The sequence below is a fragment of the Macrobrachium nipponense genome, chromosome 1, assembly GCF_015104395.2.
Source record: "Macrobrachium nipponense isolate FS-2020 chromosome 1, ASM1510439v2, whole genome shotgun sequence".
NCBI lineage: Eukaryota > Metazoa > Arthropoda > Malacostraca > Decapoda > Palaemonidae > Macrobrachium > Macrobrachium nipponense.
Window position 1 is genome coordinate 202,824,018 of NC_087200.1, and position 17,853 is coordinate 202,841,870.

General features: G+C 39.8%; 1 protein-coding gene across 6 annotated transcripts in view; it reads left to right on the forward strand.

Annotated features, from left to right (window-relative positions):
* The window catches only part of LOC135220025 (CD209 antigen-like protein E), a 677,021-nt gene extending 659,170 nt beyond the window's left edge, over positions 1 to 17,851 (forward strand). For 3 of the 6 annotated variants that reach the window (XM_064257344.1, XM_064257343.1, XM_064257345.1), the window contains 2 exons: positions 904 to 1,018; positions 2,465 to 3,152. In XM_064257344.1, the coding sequence (XP_064113414.1) occupies positions 904 to 1,018; positions 2,465 to 2,582 (233 nt within the window). In that variant the 3' untranslated portion in view covers positions 2,583 to 3,152. Of the gene's footprint in view, positions 1 to 903; positions 1,019 to 2,464; positions 3,153 to 16,220; positions 16,319 to 17,752 lie in introns of those variants that run through there. The other 3 variants (XR_010315550.1, XR_010315551.1, XM_064257348.1) reach the window with 2 other exon arrangements.
* The last annotated feature ends 2 nt before the right edge of the window (positions 17,852 to 17,853 follow it).

A 17,853-nucleotide genomic window follows, 5' to 3' on the forward strand; every position in this document is an offset into this window, starting at 1 on the left:
GCGTATTTTGCATGGGCCCAAAAGCAAAAGTGATTTTGTTTACCGCCGCGCGACTGTCGGACAAGCAGTTAACTACCGTTTCTCCCCCTTTGTTCGAAGCTTACGACCGTTCCAGCTGCCGCTAGCTACTTCCCATTGTTAAAGGACCTCAGGTTTGTATAGTTTAGGAAAAATGCAATTTTTCAAACAAATTGTCATTTCATGTGTATAGCAGCTCTTGACCAAGTAGAAATTAATGTTTTAGTGATGAATAAAGATTTGTTTTCACTTCAGCTTGCCCATGGGGCTTCCAGACATTTAATGGTTCCAGTTATTGCTTTTTGCTGGAATAAGCAGTCATGAGAACTGCACAAAGTGATTGCAAAGGACTTGGCAGTGAGTTGGTCAAGATAACAAGCAATGCAGAGATGATTTCATTGGAAGTAAGTACTACAAAGATTTTCTCTCTCTCTCTCTCTCGCTCTCTCTCTCTCTCTCTCGTTTCTCTCCTCTCTCCTCTCTCTCTCTCTTATTATTATTTTTCTCATTTCAGTTCTAGCAGAAGTCCATATAAGCCTTCTTGTGACCTGCCATATTGTAAAGTTATTTAACCTCTGCTTCCCACCAACATAGAATAAATGTCAAATTTCCTTATTTGTAAAATAATTCCCTCATACTAAAGTCTGTCCAAACAGAATACAACTTCTCTGTATTTTTTTAGATAAAATGTAATGACATATTATACTGTAAATATTGTCAAAACTGTGTTGATGGTCCAACTGACAGTTCTACGTTCTCTTTACGTGTGGGCACTCATCCGTCAAATAGTTGTGGGGAAACTGACTGGTAAAACTGTGCATGAATACCTGGCCTTACATTTGTACATTTCACAAAGATGTGTATTCACAGAATGTTTCTTTTCAGATAAAATAGTAGATCAGCATCACTGCTGGATTGGACTGAATGACATAGACACGGAAAACAGCTTTAAATGGTCTGTGGATAACAGCAGTATTCAAGACAATGGCAATTATTCAAGGTGATTATATTACTATACTATATTTCCTTTGTTTGATTTATAGGCTATCAAGTAAAGTGAGACATTAAGCAGTATCTAAAATTTACCTAATTAACAAAGTATATGGAAAGAAAAACCTTCAATCTGAATAGCACTTAACCTACCTAACAGCAGACCTGTCATGATGATCAGTTTATATAGGCATCACAGAAAAACAAGTGATGAAATAACAAAAGGGGTGGTAAAGCCCAGCCACAAGAGACTGATATGGAGGTCGGGATACAAAGAAAAGGGAGGAGCGAAGGGCTTTACTCCACAGCCTGATATGTTATGATGAAAGCAAAAAGTAGAAGGAGTTTTCCCAATCAGTATAGAAAGTGAGTGCCTTTATAATGCACACAACACTAACCATACCTGAAGAGATAGACACTGGCACTTATTCATGCAATACAATTCGAAGACATAAATATAGCAAATGTATCACTCAGAAGCATGCAGTCAATTAAACGCACCTCTTCTTTGTGAATAAAAATTGTTTTTTTTCTTTGTCGTCAAAAATCATATGGTGAACTCATCCCGATTGTTGCTGTTGCAGAGACTAATATTTAACAAATAGCTGGGCAGGGTCAGTGTTGGGTTTTAATGGAATCAGGTGCTCTTGCTTAATTTTTAATCATCAGTGGTGGTTCATCCAAACTGAAGCCTATTCAATATTTGTATTACTTTCCTTACTGATTGAGAAAAGATTCCTACTTCTACTTTTTGCTTTAATCATAATTTATCAGGTTGCAGAGTGAAGCCCTTCACTCTACCCCTACCTTTGTATCCCCAACTCCATATCTGTCTCTTGTGGCTGAGCTTTCCTACTCCTTTTGTGATTTCATCACTTTTTTGCCTGTGATTTCAGTCCTTTTTTGCAATGGCAATGCCCTAGACTGAGAAAAATGTTGTAACAAAGGAATAGGGTGTTTAGGTTTTAGATAAAATTTTCTTAGACCTATGTGGCTTCCCTGTGATAGTGGTCAGCACAGTTCATTTGCTGCATAGTATATAATTTATATATATATATACAGTTCCCCTGGTTTTACACGTTTATCATTTCTGCAGTTCACTTTGTCACAGATTTTTGTGGTACACATTCTTCATTCACGTTTCCACAGGGAACTTTCATTAATCTGCAGATTTTTCTTTGGGCAGTATTGCTAAGATTATCACTAATTTGCTTTTTTTTTCTTGGAGCAACACTGTGTATTCACTAATTACTGTATTTTTTCATTAAGATATATTAGTGCCATAAGATCGGCAATTTATGACGCCATAACGGACAAGTTTCGGTTATCAGTGTCATAAGGCACTGATAATAGAGTTATGGCACCATAACACCTAACAGAGGCGCCATTAACCGGTTATCGGCGCCACAACAGCCATACATCACAGTTTCAGTTAATGGCTGTTTTTATTTATCAGCACCCCGCCAAGATCGAAACCCCTGCCAATAACCGGGGACTGGATGGATAGCTTCTTAGGAGTATCAGTAACAGGTTTGGGTGGTGGACAGATTGAAGCTGTAGAGAAGCAATATTAAGTGCCATTGACTTGGAAAGAATCAGGCAAGAAAGAGGTGCCAATACTTCTATAGCTCACAAATTCACTATTGGCAACTTTTATACTGGCTAAAATCAAGAATCTGGCATCTCAGGACTCAGTTCTGCTTCTGACTTCAAGGGAGAATGTACTGTGTCTTAGTCTCCTATGACGTCTTTTTGTATATTTGCTCATAAATATAGCAAGGGGTTGCTGTTGGTTTTTGTTCTTGTCTTTTACAATAGTATGTCATTTGTAAATGTAATTATGCAAAGAGAAGTGCAAAGAAATATTAAAAAAAACATGTACAAATAAAAAAAAGTTACTGAATCTTCGTTCTCGGTAAATTTACGTAAATATTCTTCAATAATTATGCTAAGAATTTTGTTAGTGATTTTATTTCTCATCTGTTTTGATATTGTGTGAGCTGTAGTTATAATTTTACAAAATGAAATAAAGATATTTATTAGAAAAAACACATGTAAGTTGGTGAAATTTACAAATGTCTAGTAAAAGAGGCCCCACGAGGGGGTGTAAATAATCATTATCAACTTCTCGTGGAATATAGGGAAAATTTTTTAGAATTTTTTTTCTTTCACCATGGCATTTGCATATCTTCCTCTTTTCATTAATGTTTTTTTATTTTTTTATTTTTTTATTATATAGCTTGGTGGCACTGCGGGGGGGGGGGGAAGGGGGGGGGGAAACTAGGGGGGGATTTCACTGGGCGACACGGCTTCCTCGCCCAGAAATAGATTTTTCCTACGTCAAAATCCCTTTTCTGGGCTCAGCCGTGTCGCTCCCGTGAAATTGTACCAGAGAAACACCAAGCTACATCACCCTGAAACGAAATAGAATATTAAATTGTATAAATTAACACCATACACCAAGTCAAATAACAAAGAAATGTGCTGCGGTAGAATGTTTAATAATGCTGGCATAATGGAAAATATTCATATGACACAAGGACAGTACTATATTGATGTTGTAGCAGGAGACACTGACCTCCCTACAGCTATTGTATGATATTTAAGATCCTCCAAAGTCTTAAGGTAATGCGTTGGAAAACCCAGTGCGACTTACAACCAGTATACTTCTTCAGATCATCAAAGTACCTATATTTGAAGAAATTTTACAGAAGTGTTATAGACCGAATACCACGAGCTTTTGGGAAAGGACCCTGGGCTGTCTTTCTTGGTAAAATACAAAAACTAAAAAAAACTGCTGCGCAATGCCCTTAAGAGATATGGTACCACCCACCACCGCCCCACATGAAAAAGGGGGGGACGGAGGGCCTTTGGAAAAGGTAGATGTTCCAGATAAATAGTCCCTTAGGAGTTTTAACAGGACATAAAGAAGGATGTTTGCGGAATCGGAACAACCTTCCATGGTGATCACCTTACCAAAGGGTTCTTATTCTTAGCCATAAAATATTTATTTGGTGAAAGCAACACGTCACCCGAGGAAAGGAATTCTATATGCCCTTGGCCACTAGATAAAGATGACATCTGCGATGTTCTGGCACCTGAAGCCAGACTTAATAAAAACAGTGCCTTACGCAAAAGGGTTTGGCAATCACATTTGAAGTTGTCTGTTTTAGAGTCTAACCTGAGAACATCGTTAAGAAACCATGACACTGACGACGGCCTGTGAATAAGCCGCAGGCGTGTATAAGCCCTTGGGATTGGGGTGAAATAAGACTCAGACAGATTTATTTATACCAAACCCGAGAAGAAAAATCTTTTTCAGAGCTGATTTAGTGGTTGTTATTGTGGCAACTGCCAAGCCCTTGTTCGAATAAAGTCCTGAAGAATGTTATAGCCACGTTCATTGTCATTACTTTGACATTTGATTCCCTGAGAAATGTAGGCAATTGTTAACTGCTGAACCATATTGGCGAAGTGTAGATTCTCTTTTGTCTGACTCCAAGAACAAATGTTCTGTGGATCAATGTCCCCTATCCTCCTACCCTGCAAACTTCATGAAATCCATAAAGATAGGTTTTGTGAAGACCTGAGGAATCGAACACAGTCACCGTTTAAACTTGTTGCGACAGCCTCAAGTCCGGGAGAGGTGAGGATGAAGACCTAGTTCCAGGAGAAGGGGAAACCAATTGTTCTTGGGCCAGTAAGGAGCTATGAGAGCCACCTGACCTTTGAAGGATTTCAACTTGTGCAGCACCTTCAGGAGAATGTTCACTGGAGGGAATAAATAAACCTCCCTCCACTGGTTCCAACCTATACTCAGGGCGTCCGTAGCGTATGCTAGAGGGTCCATATTTTGGGGCTACGTAACAAGGCAGCTTGTGGTTTGCCCCTGTAGCGAACATATCTACTTCCATACCCGGTACTCTCCTACAAACCCTCTTGAAGGATTCCTGGTCCAGTGACCATTCTGATTCCAGGGGGGGACTGACCGGGACAGTGCGTCTGCTACTACATTGTGGACTCCTGCCAGATGGGTAGCCGATAGATGCCAGGTGTTCTTGTCAGCTAGAGAAAAAGTTGCTATCAGCACGTGGTTCACAATGACTTGACTTTGAAACCACCTCTGTTTATACCGTGTATCACCACCGCACTGTCGAGAGCCAATCTGATATGAGTCTCCTCCGGAGGACAGAGCTTCATTAAGGTCAGAAACACTGGCCATAGCTTCCAGGAGTTGATGTGAAGCTTTTGGAACTGAGGTGACCAAGTACCCTGAACCTTGTCGTGCTGTGAATAACTCCCCAACCTGACAGTGATGCGACTGTATGCACCCAGTAGGGTCGGGGGAGGGAACTGCAACTGTAACTCTTTGGCTAGGTTTTCGGCCATTGCCCATAAACGTAGACGTTCCTTGGGAATCAGAGGTACCCGGCCGAACTTGTCGCGACACTTGGCATTGGCCTTTGAACGTCAAACTCGATTGGTGTCCTTGAGCTTGGCTTTCAACAGAACGTCTGTGACTGAGGCAAATTGGAGCGAGCCTAGGATCGTCTCCTGATTCCTTCTCGAGCCTTTTGCATTTTTAAGAATTGGCTTGTTTACCTTGGCATCCCCTTCCCTGATGGAAATGGAAAGATTGTGTGAATCCAAGCCCCAATGGATACCTAGCCACTGGAACTTGGATTCTGGGGCCAATCGGGACTTGGTCCTGTTGATCTTGAAACCTATGTATTCCAGGAAAAGATATGACCTCGTCCATGGCTTTCCATATACTTGTCTTTGGCCATCTCCCAGATTAGCCAGTTGTTTAGGTACGCCACCACCAATAAACCTGAGACCTTAGCTCCTGCACCCACTACCTCCGCCAGTTTCGTGAAAACCCTTGGGGCTATATTCAGCCCGAAGGGCATCACCTTGAAGGAATAGGCTTCTTTCCCTAGTTTGAAGCCCAGGAATGGATGGAAGTGCCGAGCCATCGGGACATGATAATAGGCGACTGTAAGATCTATAGAGGTGGTGAGGCCCCCACGAGGAAGTAAGGCCCGTACCTGAGAGATGGTCAGCATTTAGAACTTGTCGCAAGGAATGTACAAGTTTAAACGGGACAAGTCTAAGATAACAACCCCTTCTTTTGGTCGGTCCCTTTCTTTGGGACACTGAATAGACGACTCTGAAATTTTAAGTTCTTGTCCCGGAGACTGCTCCCTTCTGGAGAAGATCCCTGGAGTAATCCATCACCCTTGGGTTGGATGCTGATAGATGGATACTATGCTTTCGGCTCAGCTGCTGAACCCCCAACGATGTTAAAAGAGATATAGCCTGCCTCCTATTTGAGGAACTTCATTGAGATGATGAGGGTCAGGTTCCTTTTCTGACCATGCATCCTCTAGCTCGCCCTTGGGCTCCTGTTCCTCCACGCTGACGAAAGGGGCCTCTAGCCCTGCAACCCCTAGCAACCTTGGTAAAAGGTTTGAAATACCGATTCTCATAGACCGTGGGTTAAAAGCAGGCGACACTGAATACAGTGGTGGAACCTGTTGGCTAGCCGACGGCAAAAGGAAGACAAATTGATGCTGTTGCCGAGGCTGAGCCTTAGAAGATGAAGGTTTGGGGAACTTGCTGAATTAGAACAGCTTGTAGCACAGGATGCTGTTGCGGAACTTGGAAAGGTTGGTACCTTCTTTGACCCTTCCTAGCCCTAAAAACTGGAGGAAGGAAAGACTCTAATTTCCTTTTGAAAGGAATGCCCCAACGCATCTGATGCTTTGAATAAAACATAATGCCTCGTTCTGAACCTTGTTTACTGCCGAAGCTGGGAAGAGATCTGCACCCCAGATTGAGGAAGCCAGAAGCTCGTTGGGTTCGTGCCTGATCGTAGCCTCGGATAAAACATGCTTCCTGCCCATTTCTCTTAGTACCAACCGGAAAGCCGTACGAGTCACATTGCATGCTTAAAAGTAACTACTCCGCAATGACCTTAACAGCGGTTTCATGAGCGTACTCCCAGAGCCGCCGTCTCCGTCATCACTAGAGAGTTAAGAGACTTGCAAGACGTGTCCTAGCATCAAATTCGGCTTGGATCAGTGCGTCTGACAGAGGCGCTTACTAACAAGTTGATTGCACAGTTTGGCTTAAGCTTGCCTACCGAGAATGTAACCGGCAAACTTCCCACAAATTCTCCCTACCTGGGAGTAGAATGATGTGGGATCTGTCTTGCTAGGCTGGGGCTCTTCCCGAGTCACTGCCTGAAGGGTAAGTCCTGCTACCTTTTATGTAAAAGGTAAGGAGTTCCTGTCATCAGACGTAAACATCGTGAAAGGGCTTTTAAATGCTGTTACCTTAGTATTTGAACAGATCCACTTCTAGGCTCCATATCCATACTTGATGAGCCTGATTGCTAGAAGGATAACAGTTCCCCTTGGAGACCTTGTCCTTCCTAATCGAAGCTGCCTCTATAAGCCTAACATAACCTCTAAATGTGGGTCATAACCTTTCGGGGAAGAACTCGAAATCCTCAAGTCTACGTGTACCACAACCTTTCTGCAGTCAACATCCTGCTAACAAACGGAGCGAAGTTCGCTACCCTCCAAGGATCACCAGGGTGGAACGGAGGGAGCGTGGACCCGTCAGGCATGCTCTGACCTTGCACCAAGTTACTAGGAGGTGCCAGAAACTGCCAACTCCTGTCTGAGACCTGCAATCAGGGAGTCCTGTGCACCTAAACTTTTAAAAACACCCTTTCAAACCTTGCTGCGACTGAACTGACTAAGCTAGCAAGAACCACTGACCTGATTTAAAATATTCGTGTTGAACAGGTCTTTGCCGACTAAAGGGGAACCTTCCAACCTCCCTACGGTACCTTATGAGGTATCCGATCTCAAGACGTTGAAGGGATGGACTTGAGGGGCAATGGAAAGAGTTCTCTCCTTAAGGCCTTGGATTTGCAGACTTAGAAAAAAATTCAGCCTAGGTTTAATATGTGTATGAACCTCTGGCACCTGCCCAGGCCTTGGCTTTGTGTCTGATTGGCTTTTAAGCAAGTTTTACCCGAAGGTTTTCTCTTTAATCTAGGAATCACAGAGAAGGAATGCAACCTGGGAGGGGGCAAACCTCCTGTGAAACCCATGAAGGAATTGGGAGTAAAGGGAGAGGAAGAATCAGAGTCACTCGAGGAAAGACCCCGGTGACCAACTAGGCTAGCCTCATTAACACTGTTACCTGTAACCATATCTAGTGTAACGGGCAAATCCTCACTACTTCAAGTGAGACTACTTCCAAACCAAGGTCCAGCAACTCTGCCTCTTGCTGTTCCATAACTGAATCTTGAATTGATTTGATAATTGGTATTGCGACTTTTGGGTCAACGTATCTGGCAGCTTTCCCGCTGGGAAGGCTGCCATATCTTGAGGTAGAATATAAGGCTTAGCTTTCCCTACGTTCTGTCCAAAACCTCCAACCCAGATCTTGAGGGGTGGAGAGTGCAGCATGCTTAACAGACTGCTCCGTCTGTAATGCAAGGAATGTGTCAATTTCAGAGTAAAATCTTTGAACATTATCCTTACATATGTTGATTAATTAATGTGATTAATTTATTTTAGAATTTTTTTATTTTTATTTATTTATTTATTTATTTATTTATTTATTTTTTATTTTATTTATTTATTTATTTATTTTTTTTTTTTACACTAACAAAAGTAGTGTAATATAATTCCATCACAATATGCATAGAACAAGCCGTGCGGTAACCTGTTGTACAAGGCGTAGCAGGCAAAGCAGTTTTCGTGATGCCAGACTACGGAACCGGAAAGCAATACTGCGCACGGGGGCATGGTTCCGGCAAACATCATGGTTGCACGGATCCTGTAGACCGGCAACCAGACACTGAGTGGCCTGTAAGTGCAATAATATATAAGAACAATTGCACAGACTTATTAGGATTATTATGATAATAATGTCATATGCCGGAGCACTCAGGACTGAAATAATATATATATAAAATATATATGTATATATATTCATATATTTACGTCCCGGGGACTGTGTAATAATTAAAACAACCCGGAGCTGTATGACCCGGAGTGGGGGGTACACGAAGTAACCCGGGACGGCCACATGAACTCGCAAGTTCCGTGGCAAAAGAAAGAAAAATATATATATATATATTCATATATTTACGTCCCGGGGACTGTGTAAGAAATAAAACCACCCGGAGCTTTATGACCCGGGGTGGGGGGTACACGGAGTAACCCGGGACGGCCACATGAACCCGCAAGTTCCGTGGCAAAAAGAAAAGAAAATAAAAATAAAAAAGAGAACTAAAATAACAAATATCATATCTCCGCCTACGGAAGAGTAACTTCCGTAAACATAGCCCTCAACGACTACCGGAGAAGCCGGAATCTAAATCCGCCTTATGCGGAGAGGGAATGTTTTAGGCGGATGGATGTAAGCTCCGGGAGCTGAAAGAAGCAGAGCGCAACAAATCCACGGAAGCCGAGGCTGCATACGCAAAGCAATCATCAACTCCGGAGGCGGTCGCTGAGAGCGACACCCACTAACCTAAGGTCCTGGAGGACCCTCTACATCCCCCCCTCCGCTGATGGGAACGGCTGTCAGCGACAACTGAGGCGAGAGGAGCACCCAACTACTGGGGGCCCCACGTGAGGGGGAGGGAGGGAGGGCTGATGGGGTGACGATCACGTGAGCAGCGTACCCTCGCAAATAAAAGATCACGAGGAAAACGCAGGCATAGCCTATGTAGGCTAACCGACCTAACATCCAACATATACATAGAGAAAATAAAATCAATTACTTAAAGCTAAAAGAAAATCATGCTTTAACACGGGGGCAATGAAAATAAACTTATGTAAAATATAAAACCGCAATGAAGGCCACTCGATAACGGTGGGCGCAAAAAGGGAAAAACTACTTGCCTACTGACAAAACGATAAAAACGGCAAGCTGACGAAAGAAAAAAGGGAAAATTCTTGAATGAAATAAACCAAACTTAAAAATAACCAGGGCGGGGGGCGGTGGATAAACGGCGAAGCACGAAATAAGAAACGTGCTCGAATGAAGACCCCCGTGAAAAACATGAAAATAATGAAAATAACAAAACATAAACGAAAATAGGATCGACCACCCAAGAAATAAATAAATAAATATATGTACTGAATTATCACATTTTACAAGCAGAGAGGAAGACCATTCGAAATGGTACAATTCAAGATAAGCCGTAAAAGCGACTTGCCGCCCGCCCGCTACTTATAAGTGACGCCTAATAAAATCCTAAATAAAGGCAAAACGAAAGGGAAAATCACTCTCTAAATATTGAAAAGGGCGGCGGAACCAGTACTTAACTTGGGTGAAGAGGTAGATTGACGATCCGTAATCAAGAAATAAAAAAATAAAAGAACAGCTATATTCGAACGTACGAACACGATATGGCTATCGATAAGTATGACGTCACAGACGCCTTCAACGGGTAGCTAGGTGGTGACCTATGGGTCGGCTCCCCGTATTTAGGGTCTTTTGATGAGGAAAAGGCTAATTGGAGGGGTTGCTGTGGTAGTGTTTAACACTCGCCCCAGTTTTTATACCGACACCTTTTTATATAGGTGAGCGAGTCAGAAGCTTCTGACATGTCCAATTTAGCAGTTCTCTGTTATTTATAGCAATATTTTACTAGAAATAGTGCTAAAGCAGACATATTTCACTGGGCGACACGGCTTTCCTCGCCCAGAAATAGATTTTTCCTACGTCAAAATCCCTTTTTGAATTAGCCAACCTCAAAGTTTTACCGGCCTGAGGAGCTGCTTATTGATTTTTTATCTGTCCACTAAGGGTTAAAATGAGTAAGAGAGACTGTACTTTTTACATCAAGTCTAAGCGCAGTATAAATATTTTCTGTAACTAAAATACTCTTTCATTGATATTTTGCCTTTTTCATACACACACAAAAGTATACTTGGACATCTCCCTGTGGAAAATTCTGCAACAAAATTGACCATTTAGCAATAAATAGAAAATGCAAAAACTCACTACTGGATGTCAGATCTCAACAGGGAGCTGATATGGGAACCGACCACCAACTTGTTGTGTCAACACTTATACACAAGTTGAAGACCAGGAAAGCTAATATAAACCTACCTCCTAGATATGACACTGAAAAGCTAAGACAACAAAGTAGTGAAAATGATGATTATGTTATAGAGTGCAGGAGCAGATTTACAGTTTTAGAGATGCTACCTGATGAAGAAGTAGAGATGGATGTGAATATTCATTATAAAAATGTTGGAGAAATCTGTCGGGAATCTGCCAACATCACAATTGTACAGGGAAATGGAGCAAGATGAAAGAAATGGATGAGTTGTGAAACATGGAAACTGAGAGAGAAAAGAAGAATGGCAAAACTTAACTCTTAATCATTAAAGGAAAACAGCCCACATCTGACCTTATTATGAACTGAATATATGAGCCTTGATAGTAAAGTAAAGATATGCTATAGAAGAGACAAAAGAAGGTTCATAGATTCTACTGCAGATAAGACAATATAATCTAAATAAAGGAGATGGAAGAAGTATAAGATTTGCATATGAAGGTATTTTAGAAGTCGCTGGAAAGAAGAGACAGAGAGGTGAGTTACTTGTCAGAAATGAAAATGGAAATCTAACTAAGGAATCTGAAATTAGAGCAAGATGGAAAGAACATTTTGAAGAGACACTAAATAGGCCAACCCCATCAAATGAGGAAGACATCCTTGAGGCCGAACATGATCTTCCTATAGATGTGACATTAGACTGGCAGAGGTTATTTTGGCAATCAAACAACCTAAAAACTATAAGTCACCAGGAATGGATGGTATTGCACCTGAAATGTTGAAGGATGATGAGATTCAAACACCCATTGTGTTCAATGAATTATTCAATCATGTGGTGAGATGAAGTCATGCCTGTTGAATGGAAAAAGAAAGGGATTATTGTTAGAGTACCCAAGAAGGGAGATTTGAGAGACTGGGAATTGGCAAGGGATCACAATGTCACCAGTAGTTATGAAATTTTTTTCCAAGGTAAAATTGAATAGAATAGAACCTGTAATAGATAGAATACTTTAAAAGAGCAAGCAGGTTTCAGAAAGGGTAGAGGATGGGACGATCAGATTTTTATTCTACGACATATAGCTCAACAGTGTAACGAACTAAAATCACCTTTTGTTTTATGCTTTGTGGATTTTGAGAAAGCATTTGATAGTATTTCACGTAGTATGTTAAGAAAGATTCCGAGGCACCATGGGATACCAAAAAAGATTGTAAACATCATAATGGATATGCATAGTAGAACTTGTTGTAGGGTATTGCTTGATGGTAGTCTTACAGATACATTTGAAGTCAAGACTGGAGTACTACTAGGTGGAATACTGTCCCCTCTACTGTTTATTATGGTGATTGATTATGTTAGGACCAAGGGAATATAAGGAATAAATAATGGCATTCAGTGGAAAGGGGACCAGAGAATATGTGATCTTGAATACGCAGATGATATAGTTCTAAGTGCCTCTACAATGGCTGAAATGCAGGAAGTGGTTGATAGGTTAGTACTGGAGGGGAGAAAGGTTGGATTGGGGATCAACTAGAGAAAGACTGAGGTCATGCAGATCCAGAGTGGTGATAAGACGAACTGCTTTATCAGAGGAGTGATATTACCCAACTCAGACACTTTCAAATACTATTTGTGAACCATTATTACCAGCAACGGATTACTAGGTACAGAATTCAAAGAGAGAATAGGGAGGGCAGAACAAGCATGCTATAAACACCCATACCTGTACCATACCATAGCCATTCCTATACCCATACCATTACCAATAATACACCCATATCCATACCCATGTATAACCATACCTATACCCATATTCATATCCATATCCATACCATACCATACCATAACCCATATCTGGCACCATACCATACTTACAGTTAAATTAAAACTGTACTAATAATAGTCAAGAAAAGTCTACAGCAGAAACCAGCCCCGTTTTATGGGAAGGGGGAGGAAGAGTGAAGGGGAGAGGGACTAGGAGGGTGATGGGGGAGGGGATGGAGAATCCGACGAGAGGACTGCTTAAGGGTAGGCTCCACTTTGGGGGGTGCCGATCGTAAAAAATATTTGCCAAAAATACACTAATCAAGACAGGCAATAATGAAATTTTCAGGCATTATCAGCACTATAATAATGCATATTCCCTGTGATTTTATCATCCTACAGGGAATATTAATGATTTTATGAAAAAAAATGTGAAAAAACGGACATTTTCGGCCCCTCGTACTGAAGGTTATTTGGTGATTGGTGAGAAACTACAGTCTTGAATAGAAATTCGGTCTGACAGAATGTTGGTATATCCACCTGAACAATGCACAAAAAAAATGATCAAAATAGAACAGTATAGCACGTAATAACAAAAAAAAGAGCAACAACTTCGCAGTTCAGCGAAAGCCTGCCGAAAAATCAGACTATAGCTAGGAAGAAATATTCAGGAAAATTCAAATCTCGATTTAGGGAAAAAACCTTTTTTGACACCTTTTGTTTTTTTGTTTGTAGTTATTATGTCACTTGATAGCCTGAAACATCAAAAATTATATTATTTTTTGGACAATCAAAGAAAAAAACAAAAACCCACCTCAAAAAAAAAAAAAAAAAAAAAAAAAAAAAAAAAAAAAAAAAAGGGAAAAAAAAAAAAAAGGGTGGGGGTGGTTTTTTTCTTTGATTGTCCTAAATAATATAATTTTTAGATGTTTTAGGCTATCAAGTGACATAATAACTACAAACTCTCAAAGGTTTTTGTCCCTAATCGAGATTTGAATTTTTCCTGAATATTTTCTTCCTAGCTATAGTCTGATATTTCGGCGGGGCTTTCGCTGACTTATAAAGTTGTTGCTCTTTTTTTTGTTATTACGTGCTTATTTACTGTTCTATTTTGATCATTTTTTTTGTGCATGTTCCAGGTGGATATACCAACATTCTGTCAGAACTGAATTTCTATTCAAGACTGTAGTTTCTCACCATCACCAAATAACCTCAGTACGAGGGGCCAGGAAATGTCCGTTTTTTCACATTTTTTTTTCATAAAATCATTAATTTTCCCTGTAGGATGATAAAACTCACAGGGAATATGCATTATTATAGTGCTAATAATGCCTGAAATTTCATTAGCCTGTCTTGATTAGTGTATTTTTGGCAAAATATTTTTTACGATCGGCACCCCCCAAAGTGGAGCCTACCCTTAATTAACACTTGATCGTGTGCTCCAGTGTGCAAACAAACAAACAATCAAACATTTCAGAGTTTTATTATAATAGATGGTGCCAAGGGACATACTGGTCTATGGATTTAAAGAGAGTAAAGAATATCTCCGCTTTGCAAATAGGCCATTATGAATTCTAGTTTTTAGTGATCCTTTGGTAATAGTCTGGATGAGAAGAATTGGCTTCCTTTTTCCTAGGATGCTAATCAGTATTAAATATCTTAATTAAGCTACACACTGTACAATAACATATAAAACTACACACACACACAGAAAGAGGTAGCGAATTTATGCATACATGACATTCATTATACTCTCATGTCAAATATTAACATTGTTCTAATCTTAACTGTTCATTATTTCTAGCTGGCAGACAGCCAACCAGACAATGACAGTGGGACAAGACTGTGTTTGTGGTAAATTCTCATGGTAAATGCATGATGATGACTGTGCTGCGAATCACTGGTAAGAATAATCTTTGAACTTGATAGTTACTACCTGTTTACCTTGGGTAAAGGAATAGATTCACATGTGAAGAGAGAACCCATAGCTCATAACAGCGAAGTATCTGCCTTGTATAGAATTTGATCCCCAATTCTTAGCCCTTCATCATTATGAGACACAATTCAGTCACATCTGAAAAGATCACAACCCCCTAGGTATGGGGACTTGGCGAGAAGATTTTCTATCACTCCAAAGGCATTAAATGAAAACAGGAAAGTTGGAAATAATTGCATCCAGAGAAAACCTGTCCACTTTTCATGTTCTATTTAAGTTTTTGATCTTAAAGCATTTAGAACTGATGTCGAGACAGCTATCCTTGTAAGAGATTCGATGAGATAATCGCGACTCCCTTTTTATAAGTGATTTCTAGTGGCAGGGCAAGGTCAATAAAGTCATATTGAACATTGCATTGTTTCAGATTTCGACATTAGTTGAAATGAAATTGTCATTTATCAAACTTTATGATGTCTGTTACATGAAAATGTATACTTTTATTAATGGAAAAGAAAATGTAGTTGACTTCATCATGCTTGTCTGTTTCCTTAGCCTGAGAGTACAATCAGGCATTTATCCTCATTTGTATTCACCTTCCTGTTTTTTCTACAAGTGTGTAGGACACGCTGATGAGAAAACAAAAGTTGCTTGGTGGATTATCAGCAAAATGTGTTCGTCTTTGACCAATCTTTACCTTTGGCTCTTTATATAATTTTTAAATCCATCATGACTGTCCTCCCCCAGATTTCTTATTTGCCTTACAAGGTGTGCCAGCCCCACCTTGTAGACCAGTGGTGGCTTCCAGCACTTTTTCAGAGACGTATGGTTACGTTTATTTATACTTTCAACAGATTTGTTGTAAATAATGTAAATATGGCACTGTTGTTGTTGTTGTTGTTGTTGTTGTTGTTGTTGTTGATGATGGTATTGTTTATTGTTCTGCTAATTTATAGAATGTTACTGTTGCTATGAATTTATTTATTAGTTTTGATACTGACTTTATGTTGTTAATTTTAATTCTTTTGGATGACATTGAACTGAACCTAGGGCCTGAAACCCATTTCAGTAAGAAAAATTGCAGAGTAATTTACTCAAATATTCAGGACATAAGTTCAGATTTTCTTGATCTCCAGAGTTGTGCTCGTACCTAAGATTTGATGTTTTTCTGAGACTTGTAAGTAGTAACAAGTCAAAGATTGAGTTTTTAATCTAGGAGTTTGATGGCCCTGACGTTATTTATCATCCCACACACAAGGTATGGATGTATACCCTAATTTCAGACAACCTATTTATCATCATAATGCTTGGAGTGTAGTTGCCCATGAAGTTCTTTGTTTTTAAAATTTTCAGTAAGTTCTACATTATTTATGTATTTATTAACATTGTTCTAATCTTAACTGTTCATTATTTTCTAGCTGGGCAGACAGCCAACCAGACAATGACAGTGGACAAGACTGTGTGTGGTAAATTCTCATGGTAAATGGCATGATGATGACTGTGCTGCGAATCACTGGTAAGAATAATCTTTGAACTTGATAGTTACTACCTGTTACCTTGGGTAAAGGAATAGATTCACATGTGGAAGAGAGAAACCCATAGCTCATAACAGCGAAGTATCTGCCTTGTATAGAATTTGATCCCCAATTCTTAGCCCTTCATCATTATGAGACACAATTCAGTCACATCTGAAAAGATCACAACCCCCTAGGTATGGGGACTTGGCGAGAAGATTTTCTATCACTCCAAAGGCATTAAATGAAAACAGGAAAGTTGGAAATAATTGCATCCAGAGAAAACCTGTCCACTTTTCATGTTCTATTTAAGTTTTTGATCTTTAAGCATTTAGAACTGATGTCGAGACAGCTATCCTTGTAAGAGATTCGATGAGATAATCGCGACTCCCTTTTTATAAGTGATTTCTAGTGGCAGGGCAAGGTCAATAAAGTCATATTGAACATTGCATTGTTTCAGATTTCAACATTAGTTGAAATGAAATTGTCATTTATCAAACTTTATGATGTCTGTTACATGAAAATGTGTACTTTTATTAATGGAAAAGAAAATGTAGTTGACTTCATCATGCTTGTCTGTTTCCTTAGCCTGAGAGTACAATCAGGCATTTATCCTCATTTGTATTCACCTTCCTGTTTTTTCTACAAGTGTGTAGGACACGCTGATGAGAAAACAAAAGTTGCTTGGTGGATTATCAGCAAAATGTGTTCGTCTTTGACCAATCTTTACCTTTGGCTCTTTATATAATTTTTAAATCCATCATGACTGTCCTCCCCCAGATTTCTTATTTGCCTTACAAGGTGTGCCAGCCCCACCTTGTAGACCAGTGGTGGCTTCCAGCACTTTTTCAGAGACGTATGGTTACGTTTATTTATACTTTCAACAGATTTGTTGTAAATAATGTAAATATGGCACTGTTGTTGTTGCTGTTGTTGTTGTTGATGATGGTATTGTTTATTGTTCTGCTAATTTATAGAATGTTACTGTTGCTATGAATTTATTTATTAGTTTTGATACTGACTTTATGTTGTTAATTTTAATTCTTTTGGATGACATTGAACTGAACCTAGGGCCTGAAACCCATTTCAGTAAGAAAAATTGCAGAGTAATTTACTCAAATATTCAGGACATAAGTTCAGATTTTCTTGATCTCCAGAGTTGTGCTCGTACCTAAGATTTGATGTTTTTCTGAGACTTGTAAGTAGTAACAAGTCAAAGATTGAGTTTTTAATCTAGGAGTTTGATGGCCCTGACGTTATTTATCATCCCACACACAAGGTATGGGTGTATACCCTAATTCCAGACAACCTATTTATCATCATAATGCTTGGAGTGTAGTTGCCATGAAGTTCTTTGTTTTAAAATTTTCAGTAAGTTCTACATTATTTATGTATTTATTAACATTGTTCTATCTTAACTGTTTCATTATTTCTAGCTGGGCAGACAGCCAACCAGACAATGACAGTGGACAAGACTGTGTTGTGGTAAATTCTCATGGTAAATGGCATGATGATGACTGTGCTGCGAATCACTGGT